The following is a 25,405-nucleotide window of genomic DNA, read 5'->3' as shown; positions in this document are numbered from 1 at the left end:
AGACTAATAGTGTATAATCAGGATCAATCTTTTCGAGTACGAGTTCAAAAAAAAAAAAAAAAAAAAAAAAAACTACGAGGCCAAATTTTTTTGGATTAGAATATTACACGCCCAGAGGGAGATTTGGAGCCTACGGATAAGAGGCCCCCTCTAAAAAAAAAAATTCAAAAATTCTCCATCCTTAGTAACTTTTTTGTTTTTTTTCAAAAGATAAAGAGGTGAAAACATAAATAGCATCCATAAGTGACCAATTCACAATCAATTGATAGATATAAGGTGTTGAAACTTTTGAAAGTGACCACTTTCTCATTATTGGACAAACTCCGAGCTGCTGCAGTAGCGCAGATAAAGCATTCAACAACAAGTGAGACCTCTCAACTAAAGCAAAGCTCAGGAAAAGAAATAGTTTTTCTTTTTGCATACAGCAGAACATACAAACAGAGAAGCTGTTTTTTGCGATTAGCGCAACATCAATTTTTACAATATATATATATATATATATATATATATATATATATATATAAGATATGATCATAAAAGTGAACCCTTCATCACTTGAAGTGGAGGAGAATATGAACCGCAAACTCATTGGCATACAATGACTATGCAACTGGATCAAATCAACAACGGCTAAACCGATAATATTTGTTCAAATTCCGAGGCTATATCATCTATACAAATTACCGCTTTCTCCTTTGTCTTCGGCGAATGATCATGAGTAGACTCTACCACTGAATGGAGCTGTAGCTCCAGTTCAAGTATCTGCCTCCTAATCTTATCCCCGTGGTCGGGAAGTTTTGCAATCAAGTCCTGCAATTCAAGTTTATTTCCCCAAAAGGCAACAAAAAGATCATAAGGTGAGTGAATTATATAATCAAGTAAAGGTCACAGGGGCGGCCAAAAATGCACCAAAAGGAAGGTTTTCAGAGACACGTATGCCAATAGCAACTTTGGAACCATGCAATTTCCAATATGTGAAAAGATATGCGGGCCAAAAAGAATTAAAAAGAAATACCTAAACAAAGTAATATTTTTAAATGCATCACCTTGTTAGTTAAAGTATGAGAAAGCCGCTTAATCTTCCCCTCAATATCTTCCGGGCTATCTCTGACTTCATCAGTGAAAGTTCGTGAGCTATATGTTCTGGAAGTGAATTTCGGGTCTTTCGGGTTAAATGCATACTGTGCTCTGTAATAAATAAAACAAATATATGTCAGACTTAGTCCCAAAAATCACCCTTTAATTTAAGTGAGGTTTAGGATCATGTTATTTATAATATACCCGTGGGCTACATGTTCAGATGATGAATGCCACATTGAGCTTCTTATAATTCGATCTTTTACTTTGCTGCAAAATGAAGCAGTTAGTGCTTAGTAATTTAAGCACAGCATACAACTATCAAGTCAGCGGAGATCAGCCTTCAAGGTTATACGAATGAATAATATTCTGCAAAGTATTAGTAAGAAAGTAAAAATTCATCAGTCTGCGAAGAGTCGGACCTCTGTATTTCGTTATCCTCATGCACTAAAGGCACAACTGCGGTTTTCGAGAAGAGCAAGCTGTGGTGGCTAACACCAGCTATTCCTTGTTGCTCCAGAAACTTTATATGGTTCCTCAAAGAATCACTCCTGACAAAGCGAAAACAATAGCAACATTATGAAGGATTTTCAATGGCAAAGTCGATTCAAGTGTTGATGACTACTAGCACAAGAATGAACATTGTCCGTAACATTTTTCAAACGAATGTCATTCATATTCTCTCTTCTCTAAAATCTCCATCTCCTTAGTTGGAGAACATAATTTTCCTAATAACAATTGTTTACAACTTGTACAAACAGTGAAATAACAATGTAGAAAAGTTAAGAGCTGTTTTGAGCGGTATCAAACTAAACGAGCATAGCATATCAAGGGAAATTATATGATATTTCATGATAAACTTGCGAATTTTAAAAACACATTAGGAAAATCTCAAGATAGAGAAAGTTCAGAATCTCTTTAGAATGCCACCAAACCTCTAAAAGCTCTTATATTGTAAGAACTTAACTGGGTATCTTTCTTTGGGCACTTATTTTGAAAAATAGACTAACAATGAAAATGAGATGGAGTCCATGCATCCAGTCTAATAAGAAATATCAGCAACAGATCAAATTAGAGAAAATAAAGCAATCTACCCTAAGAGATTCAGTAGGTTCCAAAAGGTTCATGCCGTGGAAGCGGTGCCACACTATGTAGATATTTACGGCACAAATATGTGCGATACCAACTTCAAATACGTTCCTCTCAAAAAAGGGTAAGAAAGAGGATATCAAATTAAAGAACATACATATTATGTTGCTTATCATGCTCCTCTTGTAATTGCTTTTGAGTTACTGAAACATCAAACCCTTGCTCCGGGAGCCTAAATAGCTCTTGTATATCCTGGAACAGTTCCACACAAGAACAACAAAAAATGATAACAAGGTGCATCAGCAATTAGGGGCTTTTCTACAAGTGTTTTTTTAATCAAAATTCCCAAGGAAGCAACCTACGGGAGCAATGATGCCAACAGTCAGTAGATAATGTAGAAAGAAGTGTGATTACCTTCTTGCTGAAGTACCTAGTTTGCTCTTTGTGCTCTGTTGCAGTTCTAAATAGGCCACCTTTGAAGACCTGAAGAGTTTACACATTCATAAGCACACTAATCAGTTGCAGTAATCACGAACTAATATGCAGGCTCCTAGATAAATGAAGATGTTTATCAACAGAAATCATCCCTAAAAGATATTGGAAAGGAAAATCAAAACATATTTTCATAGAAAAATTTAACCTGCATCTTGTATATCTTCTCCTCAATTGTTCCACTTGTCATTAGACGGTACACAAGAACATCCTTTGTCTGTCCGATCCGATAAGCACGATCAACACTTTGGTTATCCGTACTGTAGAAAACCAAAAAGCATTCTCTTAAGATACAGAAGACTGTAGTTGGAAAACTAAATTAAGCAAAAAATATTCTCCAAAAAGTAGAATTTTAATTATTTGGAACTATTCAAAAGAATATACGAATAATCGAATATACAGGTCAATTACATGAACAGCCTTCATGTGGAACGCTCAAATTACCTTGGATTCCATGCTGGATCAACCACAATGACACGATCTGCTTTTGTTAGTGTAAGACCTAGTCCACCAACTTGTGAAGTCAACAGAAAAATAGGAGCTCCGATGCCCTCTTGGAAGTCCTAGAAGGCATATAATTTTACAAATACACCATAAATAAGGAAAGAATATCCCAGTAACTATTCTATCCAGATAAAACCAAAACGAACCTTCACAATCTTTTCCCTATCAGAAACTTTGGTAGTACCATCAATGCGTAAAAAGTTATAACCTTCTTCTTGTATTGCTTCCTGATTTATAGAATAAAAAATAAAAATCAACTGGCAAAAAGGAGAGAAGAAAGCAGAGGGAAAAAAAATCCATTTTTTTTATACAATATCCTTTTATACCGCCATAAGTATCAGAATAGAAAAACTTAGTCCTAGCAGAGAATTTACCTTTATTTTGTAAAGAACAAAAACTAACCTGTATTATGTTTAACATTTTCCGAGTCTGGGAAAAGATTAGCACAATATGTCCCTCCTCAATCAGGTTTTTCTGCAAAATAAGAACCAAAGCAGGTCAAAATTTATGAATGCAATTTTTTTTTTATAGTTGACATGTAAAAAGGAAGAAGAATTCTAACCAGCAAGGACAGAATGAAAGATATTTTGCATGAGACATTGCGATCAACTTGTAAATCATTATCATCAGTCATCTCTGCTAGACTCATGGCCATCCTTTCCACCATGCCCATATCTCTATCATTCAGCATTGAATCCATCCCTTCTAGCACACCCTCTGCAGCTTTTTTAGTCAACAGCATTGGGTGATCACATATTTTCTTCAATATCTGTTTCAGAAAGCCAACAGAATATAACAAGGCACTAATCAGATGAGATTCAGTTATCCATGATCATTAATAAGCAGCATATTCAACTTCTCATTTAACATCCCTTTCATTCTACCTTACAAACTCTATATCATGTTGTATAATCTAACAATGGGGTTTATAGTTGGTTTCGTTCAAGTTCATTTTGAATGAAATGAGGGATATAATTTTAATGGCTAGGATTATGCGACTGCTTAGCTGCATAGTTTGATTCAACAACATGGAATTACGACCTTTCAGCTGATAAATACAAGATGTTTGAATGGTGATGGATTCATACATACAGCAAAGATTAAACTTACTAATTCCAGGAGCAATCAGCTTATCAAAAAAAAAAAAAAAATCTAAAAAAAACGGTGACAATCACCGTTATTGCAGCTAACAAAGAACCATGTATTGAAGAATGAACCAGCTCACTGTTCAGAAAAGCTTCATATAGTTGCCTCTGCATCCAAAAGAGCCTAAAATTAGAAAGTGAAAAGACTACAGATTTACTTTTTGATAAATTAAGTTTATGAGAAGGAATAATTTCGTACATGGAAGGAATCTTTAGTACCTGGCAAGGTGTTAATTTCAGCCAAACAATTATTTCATTCTTTTTAGCAAGCTTAGCTGTTTTAGCAGAATCATCTTCCAGAAATACTTCACTTTTCAAACGTCGCAAGAAGTACGGTTTTATCCGCTCCCTTAGTTCCTGTGCAAGATGATTTTAATTCCCAAAATGAAGAAACAAGGAGAAAGGACCACATACACAGATGGCAAACCAAAAACAATATTTGGAGATAGTCAATTAGAAAGATAGTAAAGCAAAAAAGAACAAAGAATAGCAATGTGATAAAAGGAAAATGCAATTGTTCTTTCCTCTATATCTCAGAAGTCACAATGAACTAGTAAATAAACATGTTCTAAAACTTAGCATTGGTCTTCAAATGATAATCCAAGCTAAAAAATCTAGTATTATGATGCAAATTACGGTCAAAGAATTGATGGTGTGTGAGTGACAATGAATCTCACCTTTGCAACAGTGGAACCAATATGTTTTTCTCGATCTGAAGCATTTTTATCATTCCCACGAAGGATTGCATTTTCGTATCGTATTTTGAACCTTCAAAAGAAAACATAAACATTGTTTAGTATTCATTTAACTCTTGAAAAATAGGAAAGTCTATATCAAAAATTTGCTCATTACTCATCCTTATCACCCAGGACTTCTGGGCAGCAAAAGTTGAACAACGCCCATAGTTCCTAGTTGCAAGTGAAAATAACAACATAGTTAACTTCAAATTACATGAAAGTCCAAGGAAATCACGTAATCTAATTACATAAAGAGTTACCTTCAAGTTGTTCTGTATTGGTGTTCCACTAATGACAATGCGATGATCACTAGGTATCTCAACTAGACTTTTGGCCCTTTGTGTCTTTGGATTCTTGATAATATGTCCCTCATCAAGAATTACATAGTCCCATATGATTTCTTCATCAGTGTCATCAGCATTAGCATACAAAGAGCCTCGTATTGCCTTATAATTGTTTCGCACAATGTCATATGTTGTTAGAAGGATGCCGCCTTCCTATAGAAAGGATTACAGGTTACTAACAGAAGCTTATTTTATTCAAGGCCTCATGTCAACCACAGGAAGAAAAGGTTGCTTTTCTTAAACGGAAACCGGAATAAGACCTTGAGTGTGTATTGAAGTTCATAGTTGCGAGCGTTTGCATTAGTTCCAGAGTAGCTGCATAAGATGAATTAAATATAAAGATCATCAAACAAGAAGCTGTTACTCTCTCAGCTAGATAAAAGTAATGGATGTGAGATAAATCTTACTCTCTAATCTTCTCACCGAGGCCCACAACTGAGAGCTCTTTCATCCAATGAACTAGAAGTGTCTTTGGGGCTACAACCAGCGCCCTCCTGATTAAGAGTGAATGGAAAAGACCGACCAAGAAAGCACAAATCTGAAAGAAAAAAAAAGCTTCAAGACCACCAGGCATCAGCAAGGTGGAAGTACTAAATAGTGTTCAAAAGGACAAGGATCAAAACATAATATAAGATTCTCAAATCAAGAAATATAATTCTCTTGCACATTAACAAACATGTGTCTTTCGTAATCTTGTAAATATATGATGATTAAGCCATTCAAAGCTCTAGAAGAAAAGGACATACAAACATAGCCATATCAGAAGTTAGCAAGGACGTTCATTGATGAATCATTTCAAATGACATCTCAAGGTAGAAAAATGATCAAAAAATTCTCTCATTTAATGAGTGTTTAAGATGGGTAACTCTTCAAAAGCAGGGCAAGAGGTAGGAATGGCATTCCCACTTGTTTGGAGATGTTGATATCAGCAGATGAGGAACTTCACTAAAATCATAAGTACTTCTTCTCATTTAGAAAACCTATGCAGTATGTTGCTGTTTCCCACATAGACATGACGGCGTCGGCTACAGTTATAGACTGTAAAACAGATAAGCAAGAGAAACCTATAATACTCCTCTTCCTAGAAAGATTCACAGGAACTAAAAATGGTGGCATAACACAATTATAAATGCAACTATGCTATACTAAGCACGAAGATCAAGTTTTAGTTTTGTTTCAAGACCAATAAGCAATCAAGAAGAGGAGATGATGAGCTTCACCTGCATCGTCTTTCCCAGACCCATGTCATCACCCAGAATCCCTCCCGTTGCCTTGCAGTGCAACGACCACAGCCATTTCAACCCATCTCGTTGATGCGGGTAAAGCTTTTTAACAATTTTATCAGGAAGCTTATAAACCCTTGATTTGCTCACCCCAGTTCCGGCCATGGTAAAGTCCTCTCCATCTTCATCCTGGGCATCGCTCAAAGCCCCTTCATTCTCATCGTCAAGAACCTCAGATTCTTCATTCCAACTGCTTTTAGAAGCCACACTTTCCTCTTCCTTCTCCTCCTCGTCCTCTTCATCGACATCTAAAACAAGGCGTTTGGGGGCTTTTCCTTTCACTTCCTCCCCACAATTCTTAGTCTCTTTTACCTCATCCGGGCTTGAAAGGGAGGGCGACGGATCCGATAGAGAGGAGGTGGCACTCCTATACTCCACTTCTGGCTCCGATTTATGTGGCGCGGGCTCCTGCTTCGGCTTCGGCTTCGGCTTCGGCTTCTCCACGGACAGAAGCTCGAGCCGGGAGCTGAGATCGTCCAAGATGTCTCTAATACTGTCGCAACCACCCCCACCACCACTTCCTCCGCCCTCCTTCACCGTAGGCGGCGAATCCAGCCAATTCCCACCATCCGCGACCTCATCATCATCATCAGCGGCGGCGGAGAGCTTGCACAGGCGGCGGCGACCCTCGAGCTTCACCTTCCGCACCCTCACCTCTGCAATCGAACGACAACAGGAGCATCAATGAAGATCAAAATTAGGGTTTTGAGGGGAGGAAGTGCGCGAAATTAGGGTTTCAGGAGGTACCGGCGCGAGGCTGCGGATTAGGGTTAGGGTTCCGGGGGCGGCTGCGGGAGAGGTGGTGGAGGAGGCGATCGTTGCGCTCGTTGAGGCTGAGTGGCTTCGCCATGGGAGGTGGTAGGGTTTGGTCGCCGATCGAGAGAGAGAGAGAGAGAGAGAGAGAGAGAGAATCGATGGGGGGTTCCCGCTCCAGGTTCCTTTTCAAAATGGTCATTTTGTTTCCTTTAATTATTTTTTTTTGAAATTCTTTTTTTTTTCGCATGGTACGGTGTGAGAGATGAAAAAGATAATTAAATGGATGGCCCAACACATTCAAAATGAATTTGTTTTCTTTAGTTTCTTTTTGTTTTAATTTTTCAAATTGGAAGATGCAGGAGAGAAAGTAATATAATTTGGAGTACGCTACTGCTGCTACTTCGGAGAGCCGATTTGACTTTTGCCACATTAATTGTTTTAAATAAATTCAAGAGGCAAATTGATTTATATATGTAATTGACAACAATTTGCGATTGAAAGATACTGTAAACTATCGAGATTATATGAAACTCATTTATTTCATTTCAAAATTTCTATACTTAGCGTACGATATAAAATCGTGATAATAATTTTATAACTGAAAATGTCGTGAACTTTTGAGATTATGTGAAACCCACATTCTATCTTGTTTTAAAGTCTCTGTTCTTAGCTTACAGCACAAAATCGTGATATTGCTTGCAAAGTTGAGTTTAACAAAATCAGGACTATCGAGGGTTATAATTCCTCATAACTAAACATGCCTTCAACAAAAAGTAAATTTTTTCAAATAATATTAGAATATTTTTTCTAAACAACACAACATGAGAATTAGATCTCTCAACATGAGAATTAGCGACTATTGCCACTACTTGGTGGGTTCTCTGGTTGGAAAGGAACAGAAAAATCTTCGTGAAGACAAAACACCCACCGGGGTACTTGTTGGCAGAGATTAGATCTCTCAAAAATTTATGGCTTAGTTTCTGCCCTCACAATTCGATGGGTCGATGTTTTCTTACTTTACCTTATCCTTATTTATCTTATTTTAGTTTAGTTTATTTTCTTTTTTCCTTTTTCCTGAGGTTCCGGCTGTCGCACCTTATAGCCAAGTTCATATTCTAAATTAATGAAGTGGTAGCACGCTACCTTTTCTCAAAAAAAAAAAAGGGAAAAACTTCAAAAACCCCCCTTGTGGTTTCGCACTTTTTCATTTTAGTACCATATGGTTTAAAATGTATCAAGTTAGTACCCTGTGGGTTCTCACTTTATCACTTTAGTACCCTGTGGTTTAAAATGCATCAAGTTAGTACTTCGTGATTTTATTTTTGTATCAAGTTAGTACCCTATAGTTTTATTTGTATCAAGTTAGTACCCTGTGGTTTTTAAACCATAGGGTACTAAAATAATAAAGTGCAAAACCACAGGGTACTAAAGTGATAAAGTGCGAAACCACATGGTACTAACTTGATACACTTTAAACCATAAGGTACTAAAGTGATAAAGTGAGAAACCACATGGTACTAACTTGATACACTTTAAACCACAGGGTACTAAAGTGAAAAAAAGTGAAACTACAAGGGGGTTATTTGAAGTTTCTCCAAAAAAAAAAAAAAAAAACACAACATGAGAATTGATCGATGTGCAAGTACATTATGGAACCAAAAGTGGAGAGGGTCAGAGTAGTTTTTAACTGCAAATACTAACTTCCATTTTTTTGATCACCGTAATTTCACCTACTATCAAACCTCAAACGTTTTGAAATACTGTTGCTAACTTAGGCATATCCCAAATCAAAGTCAATTACAGAAAGAAAAAAAAAAAGAGTGAAAAAATAATAAAATACTAACGATATAAAACTTTAGCTTTCATGTCATTCACTTTTTACCAAATAAATAGCAAATTTGAAGGAACGTCAATTCCATAACTATAGAAACCAATAACGAAAGAAAAGCAATTCATCCGAGAATCTGCTTCAACCCGAACTTCAGCTTCCAAGAAACAAATAAACCTTTGGCCGCCAAAGTGCGAGGTCTTATCATCATGATTTTTCTTATAATGTATTCCTAATAATAAACATTTTCTCACGTCCACAAATCAACACTTGTTTCTTGCGCAAACAAAAAAGGATAAAAAAAGGATGGTGTGAGCGAGATAATCATATATTCAAAAAGGCCATAAATAATCTGAAAAGGATTCAAAGACCATCTGTCAAATTTATTTGCAGAACAATTCAGCATTTACAGCAAAAAGGAAAGAGAAGAGAAGAAAAGAAAAAAAAACAGAACTATACACTGTAGACTGATTTGACAAAGCATGTTCTCTATTTACGGGCTTTTTTTGAAAATGATCCTGTAGAATTTTGTAATTGGCAAAATGACCCTCTGAAAATTTTATTTGTAAAATTAATCCTCCTTTCGCCACGTCGGTGCCACCTCAGATTTTTCTCGCAAAGACGGTGAATCTTTCACCGTCTTTGCATATGACTCATGAATACGGTAAATGGTTCACCGCCTTCTATAATACTCTCGAGAAGACGGTGAATGGTTTACCACCTTCTTTAAACGTGAACCATTCACCGCCTTCTTAATGCCCTTGCCGCGTGCCTTCACAATGCCCTTGGTGCTCGAGCCAGCACCTACATAAGACGGTAAATCGTTCACCGTCTTTAGAGTAAAACTCCCACCCAGCCTAATTTAGCTAAGTACTCGAATCCGAGCTAAAGTACAGATAAGACGGTGAATGGTTCACCGTCTTATCATGGCTGCACTAAAGGCAGTGAACCATTCACCGTCTTTAGTGCAAACAGCCCCCAGTTCAGGACTTAGCCAATTTTTTTGCGGCTGTGGGGGATTTGCACTAAAGGCGGTGAATGGTTCACCGCCTTTAGTGCAAACAGCAGCAGGTGATATTTTTCAGCTCGATTTTAAAATCAATTTGAACAAGTTTGAGGCAAGTATTTTCACGATAACAAATATTCCAACAAAAAACACAACATCACAAGTGGAATAACAAAATACAATCAACCGGATAAAAATATCAAACAAAACACAGACAAATATACAAATTGAACTAAATAAAGTATTTATAATATTATACAAAGTATGCTCTCTAAATCAAAAATATACAATCAGTCTCTCGATCTTCCTCTCCATCGACGTCCTCGGCCACGGCCACGTCTACGGCCACCCTGTACATCGAGCTCAGCAATAGGTACGTCATCAAGTGCCTCGATACCGACCATCTGATCGAGATCCGCAATGATAATGCCCTCGGGATGCTCCGGAATCGCCTAAGTCTCCTCTGGCTCAAGTCGATCACCCTCGATAGTGGCCGGTGTAGATGCTGGGGGGGCCTATGATGATGACGCGGCATGACGTCGAGAGTACACTAATCTAAAGTGCTCTCGAGAGACTGGCGGCGGAAGCGAGTCCAAATCCAATGGCAAGGTAGGAAATCTTGAAGGGGCGGTGAGCATATCTGCAACATCACTAGGAGATGGAGATCGTGACACTCGTAGGCTCGATCTCGAGTATGATCCAGTCGATGTCGGTGAGTGTCTCCTGTGATGACCCGATGTCGAGGGTTGACCAAAATCTCGACCTCCAACATCAGCGGCGACAGGTATGGAAGGAATGTACTCCAGTAGTGACTCAATATGGACATCTATGCTCATCAATGTCTCCATCATCGCATCGTAAGAAGGCCGATCATGAACTAGTCCTGTGATGCCCATTTGAGTCTGTCGTAATACATCGACCTGCATTATAGATAAGAACTCACTATTTGCAATTTAAATTAAATATAAGATTAAAAAAAAATTAACATATGAGTGATCGTACGAAAGCTCTCTCGGTCTGGCCGCGAGGCTGGTAAGTCAATGGTGGACGCTGTACTGGACGAAAAATCCATCTTCTCGTGATCTGCCAATACCACTCCATATAAATAGATGTCGCCTGTACCGGGTCATCACCGACAATCGGATGCTGGTCAATAATAGCCTGTAATCTCTGTCCCTATCTCTTGATGTGTGCAGCATGAAAGTGGACCCAATCCTCATCTGGCCGCTCCTGAGATGTGATGCGACGGATAGTCTCCACGTGAATTGGTATATGCTGGAGGAGACCAAACTGCCGTAGGACTCAATTGGGCACGTGAAGCTCAACAATATGAAAGCAAATCAGTGTCATCCTCGATCGTCGTACCTCGCTGCCCTGTACATAGAATGTCGATAGCACATCTATAATAGCATCTGTGTACGGCCGCCATGTAATCTGTGAAAAAGCCAATAATAGTCAGCTAAATGCATTAATACGGTTGTATATTGAAAAAAATTGTTGCATTAATACGTACCTGAGACGCTCGCTGCTGATCTAACTCATCTCTATAGAACTCAATATTTGTCGTCCTAACATTTGCCCTAAAACGTAACCCGCCGGCGTTCGTCCACCTAATATTTGAAAAGTATGTTAGTTGCAAATGTATATATATAAATGTAATATGTATCATATTTAATTGTCATACCGGCAACCCAAAGGGCAATCAGCCATGTCGGCAATAGCTCCAACGCTAGTAGGTCGACCGACATGAAGATGGTCCCATGTCCAAATCTATAAATTATAATAAATTAGACAGGTGAACTTAAATAGGAGAAACTTTATATAATAATTATTAAATATTACTGATAATACCTGTACTAATGTCGCGAAGCAACAGCATTCGACCTTTTCATTTAATGAAGCCGTTCCCAATGCTTGATAAAGGTAGGCCAATGCTACCGCACCCCAAGCTAAACCGCTACATGCATCAAAATCCGCCAAAAGTGGCAGCCACATCCTCACCTTAAGTGTCACGAGAGACTGATTGTTTAGCGGATTTTGATGCATATGGCGGTTTAGCCTGGGGTGCGGCAGCATTGGCCTACCTTTATCGAGCATTGTGAACAGCTTCATTAAATGAAAAGGTTGAATGCTGTTGCTTAGCGACATTAGTACATGTATTATCAGTAATATTTAATAATTGTTATATAAAGTTTCTCCTATTTAAATTCACCTGTCTAATTTATTGTAATTTATTTATAGATTTGGACATGGAACCATCTTCATGTCGGCCGACCTACTAGCGTTGGAGCTATTGCCGACATGGCTGATTGCCCTTTGGGTTGCCGGTATGACAATTAAATATGATACATATTACATTTCTATATATACATTTGCAACTAACATACTTTTCAAATATTAGGTGGACGAACGCCGGCGGGTTACGTTTTGGGGCAAATGTTAGGACGACAGATATTGAGTTCTATAGAGATGAGTTAGATCAGCAGCGAGCGTCTCAGGTACGTATTAATGCAATAATTTTTTTCAATATACAACCGTATTAATGCATTCAGCTGACTATTATTGGCTTTTTCACAGATTACATGGCGGCCGTACACAGATGCTATTATAGATGTGCTATCGACATTCTATGTACAGGGCAGCGAGGTACGACGATCGAGGACGACACTGATTTGCTTTCATATTGTTGAGCTTCACATGCCCGATCGAGTCCTACGGCAGTTTGGTCTCCTCCAGCATATACCAATTCACGTGAAGACCATCCGTCGCATCACATCTCAGGGGCGGCCAGATGAGGATTGGGTCCACTTTCATACTGCACACATCGAGAGATGGAGACAGAGATTACATGCTATTATTGACCAGCATCCGATTGTCGGTGATGACCCGGTACAAGCGACATCTATTTATATGGAGTGGTATTGGCAGATCACGAGAAGATGAATTTCTCGTCCAGTACAGCGTCCACCATTGACTTACCAGCCTCGCGGCTAGACCGAGAGAGCTTTCGTACGATCACTCATATGTTAATTTTTTTTTAATCTTATATTTAATATAAATTGCAAATAGTGAATTCTTATCTATAATGCAGGTGGACGCATTACGACAGACTCAAATGGGCATCACAATGCTAGTTCATGATCGACCTTCTTACGATGCGATGATGGAGACATTGACGAGCATAGATGTCCATATTGAGTCACTACTGGAGTACATTCCTTCCATACCTGTCGCCGCTGATGTTGGAGGTCGAGATTTTGGTCAACCCTCGACATCGGGTCATCACAGGAGACACTCACCGACATCGACTGGATCATACTCGAGATCGAGCCTACGAGTGTCACGATCTCCATCTCCTAGTGATGTTGCAGATATGCTCACCGTCCCTTCAAGATTTCCTTCCTTACCATTGGACTTGGACTCGCTTCTGCCGCCAGTCTCTCGAGAGCACTTTAGATTAGTCTACTCTCGACGTCATGCCGCGTCATCATCACAGGCCCGCCCAGCATCTATACCGGCCACTATCGAGGGTGATCGACCTGAGCCAGAGGAGACTTAAGCGATTCTGGAGCATCCCGAGGACATTATCATTACGAATCTTGATCAGATGGCCGGTATCGAAGCATTTGATGACGTACCTATGCTCGATGTACAGGGGTGGCCTTAGACGTAGACGTGGCCGTGGCCAAGGATGTCGAGGGAGAGGAAGATCGAGAGACTGATTGTATATTTTTTATTTAGATAACTTAGACTTTGTATAATATTATATAATACTTTATTTAATTCATATTTGTATATTTATCTGTGTTTTGTTTGATATTTTTATCCGGTTGATTGTATCTTGTTATTCCACTTGTGATGTTGTGTTTCTTGTTGGAATATTTGTTATCGTGAAAATACTTGTCTGAAACTTGTTCAAATTGATTTTAAAATCGAGCTGAAAAATATCACCTGCTGCTGTTTGCACTAAAGGCGGTGAATGGTTCACCGCCTTTAGTGCAGCCATGATAAGACGGTGAACCATTCACCGTCCTCTCTGTGCTTTAGTTCGGATTCGAGGACTTAGCTAAATTAGGCTGGGTGGAAGTTTTACTCTAAAGACGGTTAATAATTCACCGTCTTAGGAAGACGGTGAACGATTCACCGTCTTATGAAGGTGCTTGCTCGAGCACCAAAAGCATTAAGAAGGCGGTGAATGGTTCACGCCTAGAGAAGGCGGTAAACCATTCACCGTCTTCTCAAGGGTACTATAGAAGGCGGTGAACCATTCACCGCCTTCATGAGTCATATGCAAAGACGGTGAACGATTCACCGTCTTTGCGAGAAAAATCTAAGATGACGCCGACGTGGCGAAAGAAGGGTTAGTTTTACAAATAAAATTTTTAGAGGGTCATTTTGCCAATTACAAAATTCTACAGGATCATTTTCAAAAAAAGCCCCTATTTACTGTCAAGTGTGAAGTGCCTAATTGTTTGATTCCATCCAGTTGCGTTAAACTGATTCATTCGTAGCTTCGAACAATTTTAACAAACTATTGATAGATTTATGAACCATAGCTGAGCGTTGAATTCTTCATTGAGACCCATAGTAGTACACCTGGAGAAGTGAGAAAAAAAAAAAAAAGATCAGTCAAATTTGATTAGCCATACTATGATATCGCTTGATTACCACGCGGTTAAGATAGAATGCAAAGAAAAGGGATTTTTTTTTTCTACTTTTCCTATGGTACAGCAGTAAGTTCCAAAATTCATCTGATTAAGTGAATAATAAGGGACCAAATTCCAGTTAGATGATAATTCAGGGACTATCTGTAGATATATACCCTTCATTAATAGGGTATAATTTATATCTTAATTGTAATGCATGACAAAAAACCATAATAGGCCATTCAAGTACAAATTTCAAGCCACCGAAAAGGATAATCATACTTAATCCTGGTAAAATGCCTGAAACAAGGAATTCTATCTAAATGAGACAATCGCAAGAGTAGTCTCAGCAAATTTAAGTTGATTGTACACCTAAGAACAAGCCATCTTAACAAGTTCAAACAAATGAGAAAAGCAAACCGTCGTGAATCCAGACAACAAAAATAAGAAGAGCATAAAAAAGGCATTCGGTAGAAGGCATCAAAGGGCAATCACTTGCTTCTTTTTTCTCTTTTCTTTTTTCTTTTTTGAAGAAATAAACAATCAATTATCACTAACAAAAATAAAAGGGAGAGATAATTGATAGGTACCTTTATTTCCTTATTTGAAAGCCCGACAAATAGCTTCCCTTGCCAATACAGAAGAGAAGTAATAAATGAATCACAAACAATTGAGCCAATATTTCTTAAATCCACTTCTGACTCATTTTCTGACAATTCCTGTGAAAAAAAAAATTTAAGTTTTTGCGAACCAGAAGATAGCAATTCACTGCGCATATATGGGTATCAACTATCAACTATGAAATAGCTCGAGTTCACTTAAATTTTTGAAGGCTGCTTGTGACGCCAATAAATAATAAATTAATAAAATAAGCAATCACGGACCTGAATATTGATAAGTTTATCCCATCCTCCGGTAAAAAAGCAGTTATTATCCATTTGGAGTGCATAAATAGATCCATTGTGGATTTTCTCTGCCCTCAGGAGCACATCATTCCTCCATATCTGATGGAATTAATATTAAGAAAAATTACAGATACTCTCAACGAGACCTAAGCAACTTCTAACCAAAAAAGAAAACCACAAGCAAGCTAACCTAATATCTGTTAATCTGATTAGTCCTAAATTATTGCCATTTTGTTACAACTTATATAATCAAGAGGTTGGCAATTGATTCAAATTACAGATGATAATAGAATGTTTTGTTGTCAACTGCAAAGATAATGCTTATTTATTCCATCTTCCTACTCGTATCCTCACCCATGGAAATAATTCTAGACAAATAAAGGAAATTGCTATATAAGCACGTATAAAACCACAAACCTTTATAAAACCATTCTCATAGGATGAAATGACCCAACCAGATTGTGCTGAAAGTGACAAAATGGGGGAGAAACTTCCCGGTGTATTATCATCTCCTAATACTGATAAAGGGCTGTGATCACTCAGCCACCATAACCGAATGGTACCATCCCAACTTCCACTATAAAGTACCCCATCAGCTACCACTAGAGAAGATACAGTTGACTTATGACCTGTCATAGTGCATTGAAGGGAGTAATCCTATGAAAGAGAGAGAAATGGGCACAATTAATTAAGATAAGAGTGAGAGCATTAGGACTACATAGTCATTTATATTGAGTATGTGGTGTCAATAAGAAGACAATGTACATTATGAAACATTTAACAACTATTACTTAAGCACATAAGTGGACAAGAAGTTTAACCAAGAAAATTGCTCCTCCACTCTTATGATAAAAAAAATCATCAATAGTATACAATAAGAAAGCACTCTTTTAAGTTCTAACTTTAAAAGGAAGGATATTTTTGGTGGCAATAACATAAATTGACAACTTAGAAGACAAATAGCCCTATTATACCGACATAGACCATAAAGAGTGTAACATTCTATTAGAATGTCACCGCATTTGGAGAATAAGAGAATATATGCTTAGACTACAACAGATGCATTCAGTGTAATATATACAAATGTTAATATGCCAAAACGACAATTGTGACATCCACTATGCTTTTATCCCTGCTTTTTGAGATGACTCATTGTTGAAGATCAGCTCATTGATCCACAAAGCTTGTAAAAAATCTTATTTCTAATATGCTTGATTTATATTCACAATAAAGCGGAGTCCCTTTTGTGGATTTTTAAATCTTGGTCCTAAAATAACTACACCCATCACTATCTTTATTGACGAGAGTAAAAAGAAAAGCAAACTGTGAATGATTTACCTTCTTTGTTCCTTAATATTATTGTATCTTTATCGAAAACCAAAGAACACAACCTGAGAAAGATCTTAAAAAGAAAAGTCAAATATGCCTGCATGTTGACTAGTTTCCATCCTTAGTTTCTACGACCAAGATTCTTTAGCAACCTCATTGTTCTGAAGAAACAGGAGAACAGATACCTCTCTCCATCCATTACTATATCAACGTCTTTGACTAGGATTTTAATGAACCTATTTACCAGCTTAAGTCAAAATCTATGATTGCACTCCCACTATACCTACTAAAAAGTAGTTATAGATAATTTTCTTTAACACATTGTTTCAAGAAGAGCTATCACATATCCTGGCTAATTTAAGAGATGAACAAGATTAAACAGAATTCCTTTCAAGCTACAATATCAGTTTGGCTTCCCACAGTATATATTAAATCATTTGTACTTTTGAGAATGTTACTGATAATACCCTTTAATCAGTACAGGTGATCAAATCAGAAAAACATTATCTGTAATTTGCTTCTAAACTGCACCTGCTCAAGTCATGCCATGTTATATATAGATACAAGTTGATATCAGATATTGTCCATCTGTGTGTTAGTCTCCCAAAGTTTTCATAATGTGATATATGTCTATTGGTGTCATATACTGTCTATGAAACTGCTAACCAGTTTACATAAGATGGGAATTTAAAAGCTAACTAGAAACTACACCAAGCCCAATGCCATCATTAACAAGAAAAATAGCATGATTCAATCGTGCAACATAAAAAGGTAATCTCAAAAGCTTTAGAATATATTTATTTGCAACTCCTATAATTAGAAATTCCTGTAGTATTGACGAAGCTAAAGAAACATCACACATTAGAAGCACAAAGTAAACATGCACTGCTGATTACACGCACACAAATCAATCAATTGCAAGAAAAAACAAAGGGTATAATGCAGATAACCCCCTGGGCATATTGCAGTTTGCATACCTACCGATAATCAAAACATATAGACAGCCCCCTAAATTTATAAAATTTTACCACTTTACCCACTCCAGCAGGGAGCAAAATACAAGATTTTCTAATTAATCAAGGAGTTATTTGCAGGTTTCGATTATAGAGGAGGATGAAATGCAAATTACAATACATCAAGGAGATTTTCGGTACTTCAGCCAAAAACAAAGTAAATTTGAGATTTGTATTAATGACACACAACCTGCATGGACCATGCTTTTATAGACTTGTCACCACTTCCAGTGTAGAGGTAACCTGTCCCAGAGAAGGCCAAGGAATGGACCCCACTATACCGCCAATCATTGTGCTCATACCATTTCCTCAATGGTTCTTGCATGAGAGGGATGGTAACACTCCAAAGGAAAATGCCACTGCCGCTATCACCACTTGCGCAGAGTGTCTGGCCTGCGAAGTCCAAGATGAGTATGGCCATGACCCTATGCTCATGACCTCTCAAAGATTGCACATGAGAGAAATCCTAAATGCATACAGCAAAACAACAAAGGCTTTGTTACTAGAATTCAGTAGATGCCGATAAAGTTTTTGAAAAACATAAATAAATAAAATGAATGTTTTAATAGGATAATATTTTTGAGGGACTTCTACAACTATATCCTCACAAAATCTTCTATTTACTTTAGATAAAAATATACCCCGTAAAACAACAAAGGCATTGTTACCAGAATTCAGTAGATGCCAATAAAGTTTTCAAAAAAAAAAAACAAATAAAATGAATGTTTTAATAGGATAATATTTTTGAGGGATAATATTTTTGAGGGAATTCTACAACTATATTCTCACAAAATCTTCTATTTACTTTAGATAAACATATACCCTGTAAAATATGGATTTTCATATATATCCCTTGAAAGGCAGTTTCTAAGATAAATACCCTTAAGTTGGGGATTATTTAAAATTTGAGTTTTTTGAAGAGAATATATGTAATTCATATTTTTCAGGAGTGCAAAAATAAATAGAAATGTTGCAGGGGTATATATATGTTAAAGTCCCTAGTTTTTACTTAATGTCTAGATTCGTTATTAACACATAGTGATTAGTCATGGGAAATAGCTAGTTAGACGTGAATCAATAAAACGATTTACTACATAATAAGGGATCTCATTTTTTATACAGTAGATATCATTCTTCTAAGAATGTAAAGGATATAAACTAGGAAACAATTTATGTTTCCTAGTATTACTTATTATATTGGTTACAAAAGCTGGTATCGAGTAACCGAATTGTAAAGTTAGACAAATGTACAATAGGTAAAAAGAATGTCAATGGTCAATAATTTGGAATGGATCCAAAACTTGGTCTTTTTAAGATAGCAATCTAGTCACTATAGTAAACTGAAATTTTCTTGCATGGCTAGTTCATAAGCAGGAAATAGCTAGATACTTGGTATAAAAACACGGGGGGAAACAATAATCCAAAAGCAGCTATTCAATTCCAACCTTGTGAACCTATATTTTCCTCCGTAGAGTTTGAAGTGATTTAATTAACAGTATGCTAGATCACTTTAGGAAGCACCATACACTGTGTAGGGGGAGGGAGTGCTTTCCCTTTTCACACATCTGATCTGCTTTAAAATCCTAGTGAGCGACAGTTTTGATGCACATCACATGGGCGTACATTTTAAAGGTATTTCTTTGGGAGCTTTTTAGAGCCTACATGAAGATGTAAGAGGACCCATAAAAATAGTGATAGGTGTTATGTTGTACTAAGATATTGGTTTTTTCAGCATAGAGAATAGATGGCACAAAACTTGTAATTTCATTCACTCCAACTTTCAAGTAGATCATGTTTCTAGAGATGATATTGTGCTGGCCATGTAAGCATCAGATAGATCATTATACCTATTTCTTGCTTCAAGTTAAAGATGCAGTAAAGGGCTATGCTGGAGGGAAATTCAATCATCAAAAGTCGGTGATCACCAATTTATCATTTCTAATCAAAATTAATAATGAAACTTATATTTCACCAAAGTATTAGCATAACTTAATTGATTTCTCAACAGGCAGTACCTTAAAAAGAGTATACCTGCAAGGACCAAACATTGATAGTTTTGTCATAAGAGGAGCTAAACAGGAACCCACCTGCAAAAGAGTAAACTTTTCATGAAAAATCAGATCTTTAAAATAATACAACCAAATAAGAATAGTTGAAGCATTCAGCTAATTGACAGATAAAAGAATCTAATTCCTTGTCTCATGGAAATATGAGTCCAATCCAACAGAAAAGATTAACAGAGATTAAAACAAAGTAATACTCATCAACACACTTTTGTTAACCATTTTGATATTGAGACTGTACCTCCAACAGCTATTCCTGTAACGCAGTCACGATGACCCTGAAGAGTGACCGACTTAAAACCACCACTATTAATCGAGTTATTAGATTCTCCATCAACTTTCTCCTCCTTGTGATGATCATCGTCTCTTTCACCGTGTTCTCCACTTTCTTCCAAATCTGTACCAGAAACATCTCTGGAGAGGTTACCATTTTCTTCTCTACACCGAACATTTCTACCTTCTTTACCCAGAGAACTTAAATTGTTTAGTAAGCAACATCTCACACTCTCCTTTGCCCCAAAGGCATCTAAATCAACGAGATCATCAAGGCAAGTTTTGCCAAACAGACCTCGAAAGCAATACCACACATCACTCACATGAGGACGGCTTTCCGGTTGATAACTCAAGCATGAATCGAACATCCGAACCAATGATTCAAACTCCCTGCTGACTAATAATTCTTCCACCTTATCAACCACCTTTTTCTTCCAACCATCATAAAGTTCGATAAATTCTTCACGCTTTCCTTTTTCAGTCAAACCAATCAAGCCTTCATTAAGCTCTACAGCAAGGTGGGCATCACAAGTAAGAAGCATAATAAGAACACAGGCCAATGACCAAACATCCAAACCATATCCAACAGATCCATCGACCACTCTATCCTTTGTATGATTCTTGTCATGCAATAAAAGCAACACCTCAGGGGCCACAAGTTCTTCTGTCTTGGTATGATTCAACTCCCAAATCCTCCTACATAGTAATAAAACTTTGCTTAAATCAAGTAAACAGTGGCCATAATCATCAAAACAGAAGCAACTAAGACTCAAGCAGCCACAAACAATCCCTTCCGAGTGCAAACCCATCACAGCCTCACATAATTCCAAACCAATTATCCCAAAACGAAGCAACCCAAATTTCTTCCTCTCTTCCTTCATCAAATCCCCCATTCCAAGATCAAATCTCTCCGATACCAAGAAAAGCTGGGATTTTTCCTCTTCGATGTCCATCCACAACCCAAAAACCCTACACAACCCACTCCGTGGCTTCCACGAAGCCTCTATAAGAAAACCCAATTCGTCCCTCGCCCGATCTCCCAACTTATCAAGTGCTTCCACGACCTGTGTTACATAGCTCGGCCGGAACCATTCGGATTGCTCCGAATCGGAACTAAAAGGTGAGGTTTTGATGGGCAGGAGAGAAACAGCTTGGTTGTCCCGGCAAAACCAGGGGTTACCACGAGACGATGAGAAAGAAGACGAAGCAGCCGACGAGAGAGATCGATGAGGGAGAATGAGGTGCTTACAGGAGGAGAAGAGGGGGTAGCGAGCCCAGGGGAGGGGAAGGAAGTGTGGCGGGGGACTGGGGGGCGGGTGATTGGGAGGGTTAGGGTTTCTGCGGTTGGAGGAAGAGGAGGAGGAGGAGGAGGAGGAGGAGGATGGGATGAGGCGGAGGAGGTCGATGTTCTTGGGGAGGGCGGAGGGGCCGAGGGAGCGGGGGAAGGGCACGAGCTGGGCGCACTCGGGGCAACGGAGCGCGTCGGCGGCCTCGGTGCCGGCGCCGGAGGCGGCGCGCGGCGGCGGGGGGAGCGCGGCGAGGCACGCCTCGCACACGGAGTGGCCGCACGCAAGGACGCGGGGGACGACGGCGCCTGCGCCGCCGCCGAAGGAGGAGGAGGCGCCGCCACCTCCGCCACCGCCGTCGCCGCCGAGGGAGTAGGGTTGGAGACAAACGGGGCACTCGGGGAGCTCCATCTCCCACGACGCCATCTCTCTCTCTCTCTCTCCTGATCAGAACGAAGAAGAGTTATAAACTGAGATCGAAGATGGACTTTTTTCGAAAATAACTCTGTAAAATTTCGTATTTGCCAAACTAACCAGTGAAATTTTTATTTGTAAAACTAACCCTCCTTTCGCCACATGGACGCCACGTCAGGGATTCCTCAAAAAGACGGTAAATCATTCACCGTCTTTGTAATTTTTATTGTAAAAGCGGTGAATGGTTCACCGCCTTTAGAAGACGGTGAACCATTCACCGCCTTTAGTGCAAAATTTCTCTTTCCGCCATTTTCCCTTTCCGCCCTCTCAAGTCCGCTATTTCTGTGCCCTCGAGAAAACGGGGAACGATTCACCGTCTTATCAAGGACACCATATTATGGACTTGAAAAGATTTGCGCAGAGTAGGGATTTGTACTAAAGACGGTGAATGGTTCACCGTCTTATGAAGACGGTGAATCATTCACCGCCTTCACAATAAATATCAAAGACGGTGAACGATTCACCGTCTTTTTGAAGAATCCCTGACGTGGCGCCCACATGGCGAGAGGAGGGTTAGTTTCACAAATAAAAATTTTACGGGGTTAGTTTGGCAAATATGAAATTTTACAGGTTTATTTTCGAAAAAAGTCCTCGAAGATCGAGTCTTTGTAGGTGAAAATGAATGAAGACCCCCTCGACGATTGGCCGTTCTGAAATTAGTCCCTAAAGCTTAACATTTTTCCTAAGTGGAGACCCCTAAACTATCCAATATTGTGAAACAGGGCCTACAACTTCAATTTCCGGACTTTTTTATAAAACAACCCTCTAAAATTTTAAAATTGGCGAAATAACCCACTCAAAATTTTATTTGTAAAACTAACCCTCTTTTCGCCACGTCGGCGCCACGTCAGAATTTCTTTTAAAGACGGTGAATCGTTCACCGCGTTCTCCTATTTCTTTTAAAGACGGTGAATCGTTCACCGCGTTCTCCTATTTCTTTTAAAGGCGGTGAATCGTTCACCGCGTTCTCCCATTTCTTTTAAAGACGGTGAATCATTTACCGTTTTCTCCCATAACTTATTTACTGTTATTTTCTATATTCCATATATAATCCTAACAACCACATAAAAATTCTAACAAATTACATATAATCTTAACAACCTTTAAATCCTAATAATTTATCTATATAATTTCATATAATCTTAACTGTCTTTATATGAAATTATATGGATAAATTATTAGGATTTAAAAGTTGTTAAGATTATATGGGATATAGAAACAGTAAATAAGTGAAAAGCGGTGAATGATTTACCGTCTTTAAAAGAAATGGAAGAAAGAGGTGAACGATTTACCGCCTTTAAAAGAAATGGGAGAAAGCGGTGAACGATTTACCGTCTTTAAAATAAAAGAAATAAGAGAAAACGGCGAACGATTTACCGTCTTTATAAGAAAATTTTGACGTGGCGCCTACGTGACGAAAGGAGGGTTAGTTTTACAAATAAAATTTTTACATGGTTATTTTGCCAATTATAATTTTTTAGAGGGAGGGTCATTTTAAAAAAGGCCTCAATTTCCTGATCGGTAGGGCCATTTGATTCAACGCAAAAATTATAAAAAAATAATTTCATGCGGAATAAATCTTTGGCCAATTTACATAAACAAATCCACTTATTTTGGACTTTGTGCAAAATCAGGTCGACCTTTTCGTTCTGAGATTCGGTCCGTTTTTTCAGCAACTGACCCAATAATACCCTTATTACTTTATTCTGCTTCCTCTTTCTCTACTCCTCTTCGTTCTCTCGTCTTTTTTTTTTTTTTCCGCCGAAAAAAAAATGGCGAAGTCAGCCGGAGCAATTTTTTCTTCTCTTTTTTTTCTTCTTCTTCTCTTCCTCCTGCTGGAGTCCGCTTTTTTTATTTTCCACTTCTTCTTCTCTTTTTCTTCTTTTCTTTTCTTTTCTTTATCTTTTCTTTTTTCCCTACTCGTCTTCTCTCTCATCCTATACAGCAAATTTTTTCTCTTTTTCTTTTTTCTTCTATTTTTGTTCCGTCCTGGCGGGAGGGCAAATTTTAACCGTTTTTGTGTTCCGCGGGTCTCTGTCTTTCGCTTTTCCTTTCTTTCTTTTTTTTCCTTTTCCTCATCTGTCTTTCTTCTTCTTCACCTAAAGGGCAAGAGGCGAGCGGGCCGCAGCGGAGCCTCGCCGCCGGTCCGCCGCAGCCTACGACCGGGAGCTGCACTTCTTCAACGCTCATGTCCTCAGCTAGCCGACCGAGGGGCCTGCCTCCGCCGTCCCCGCCCGCGCCATCGCCCGCTTCCGCTACCGGCTCTGGCCCCGTCCCGACTGCCCCGAGAACATGGCCTATCAGCGGTCGGAGCCGCCTGCCGTGACCGCCGCGCCATCGACTGGCACGCAGCCGCGCCCAGCGCGCACGCCGCCGCGCCTCATTCCTGCCTCTTCGCTAGTCGCGCCTTACCCACGGGCCTGCGTCGATACCCATCATACAAGCAGCGCGTGCGTCCCTCTGGCGGTCGGCTCTTCGCGCCACCACTCATAATGTGTGAATACACCATTACAAGGCCATTTACATGGTGTAATGGTGCAAGCCATTACACCAACGCCCGTCCGCGCGCTGTGCAGGCGCAAGCCGCGGTCGCCAGCCGCAGCGCAGGCGTGAGCATGTTCGCTGCTCGCGGTACGTATCGCCACGTCAGCGGTGGGGTGCTGGCCGCTCGCGTGTCAGGTGGTTGGAGTGCGTGGTGTGCCGTGGGGCTGCTCGCCGGCATGGACGTGGAACCTGCCTCAATACGTGCCCTACGACAGGCGAGTCGTGCCTGCTGTCTCGCCTGCTGATCGCACCCCATCTCCCCCGCGTGCTGGCGCCATATCTCGGCGTCTAACGCGGAGGCCTCGTCGATACCGTCTAACCGCAGTCGTCCCTTTGCCCGGCTCTTCGCGTCACCATTATGTGCATCCATTACAACCATTAATGTGAATCCATTGGCAGCCCAGTAATGTGTAAATTACACATACACCATTAATGGGTAACTGGTGCACCATACACATACGACGAAGCAAGAAGTATTTGCCGTACCGCGCCACCACGTGCCCGCCCCGCGCCCGCTGCGCGCTGCCGCCGCCGATAGATCCCTCTGCCCGCCGCCGCAGCCGCGTCTCCACGCGCGCCCGCGCTCACCGGCTTTGATCCTCTCCGTTTTC

At 39.3% G+C, this 25,405-nt stretch overlaps 3 protein-coding genes and 1 long non-coding RNA gene across 5 annotated transcripts; 1 reads left to right on the top strand and 3 right to left on the bottom strand.

The window, feature by feature from the left end:
• LOC109710371 (protein CHROMATIN REMODELING 24) lies at positions 263-7,521 on the bottom strand. The gene is made up of 20 exons (XM_020232891.1): positions 7,419-7,521; positions 6,609-7,327; positions 5,796-5,926; positions 5,649-5,703; positions 5,305-5,541; positions 5,160-5,215; positions 4,985-5,075; positions 4,527-4,664; positions 4,338-4,415; positions 3,725-3,931; positions 3,565-3,636; positions 3,309-3,389; positions 3,103-3,221; positions 2,807-2,918; positions 2,581-2,649; positions 2,324-2,418; positions 1,500-1,628; positions 1,282-1,347; positions 1,047-1,188; positions 263-810 (listed from the first exon to the last, which is right to left on the bottom strand). The coding sequence occupies exons 1-20, from the start codon at positions 7,519-7,521 to the stop codon at positions 631-633; spliced, it is 2,880 nt and encodes a 959-aa protein (XP_020088480.1). The 3' UTR covers positions 263-630.
• Positions 9,276-12,024, bottom strand: LOC109710189. Of its 2 annotated transcripts, XR_002216320.1 has the most exons (3): positions 11,946-12,024; positions 11,264-11,871; positions 9,604-11,181 (listed from the first exon to the last, which is right to left on the bottom strand). It is a non-coding gene; the product is annotated as an uncharacterized LOC109710189 (long non-coding RNA). The 2 variants fall into 2 exon arrangements; XR_002216319.1 differs by having other exon boundaries at positions 9,276-11,871.
• On the top strand, positions 12,024-13,997 carry LOC109710188 (serine/threonine-protein phosphatase 7 long form homolog). Its single transcript, XM_020232668.1, has 3 exons — positions 12,024-12,588; positions 12,663-12,759; positions 12,839-13,997. The coding sequence occupies exons 1-3, from the start codon at positions 12,563-12,565 to the stop codon at positions 13,202-13,204; spliced, it is 489 nt and encodes a 162-aa protein (XP_020088257.1). The 5' UTR covers positions 12,024-12,562; the 3' UTR covers positions 13,205-13,997.
• LOC109710370 lies at positions 14,609-22,187 on the bottom strand. The gene is made up of 7 exons (XM_020232890.1): positions 20,459-22,187; positions 20,186-20,241; positions 18,345-18,620; positions 16,230-16,469; positions 15,792-15,911; positions 15,498-15,626; positions 14,609-14,857 (listed from the first exon to the last, which is right to left on the bottom strand). Exons 1-7 carry the CDS (start codon positions 22,185-22,187, stop codon positions 14,834-14,836), a joined length of 2,574 nt encoding a protein of 857 aa, XP_020088479.1. The 3' UTR covers positions 14,609-14,833.

The sequence above is a fragment of the Ananas comosus genome, linkage group 5 (assembly GCF_001540865.1).
Source record: "Ananas comosus cultivar F153 linkage group 5, ASM154086v1, whole genome shotgun sequence".
Taxonomy (NCBI): Eukaryota; Viridiplantae; Streptophyta; class Magnoliopsida; order Poales; family Bromeliaceae; genus Ananas; species Ananas comosus.
This window is presented reverse-complemented; position numbering and strand designations above follow the sequence as displayed.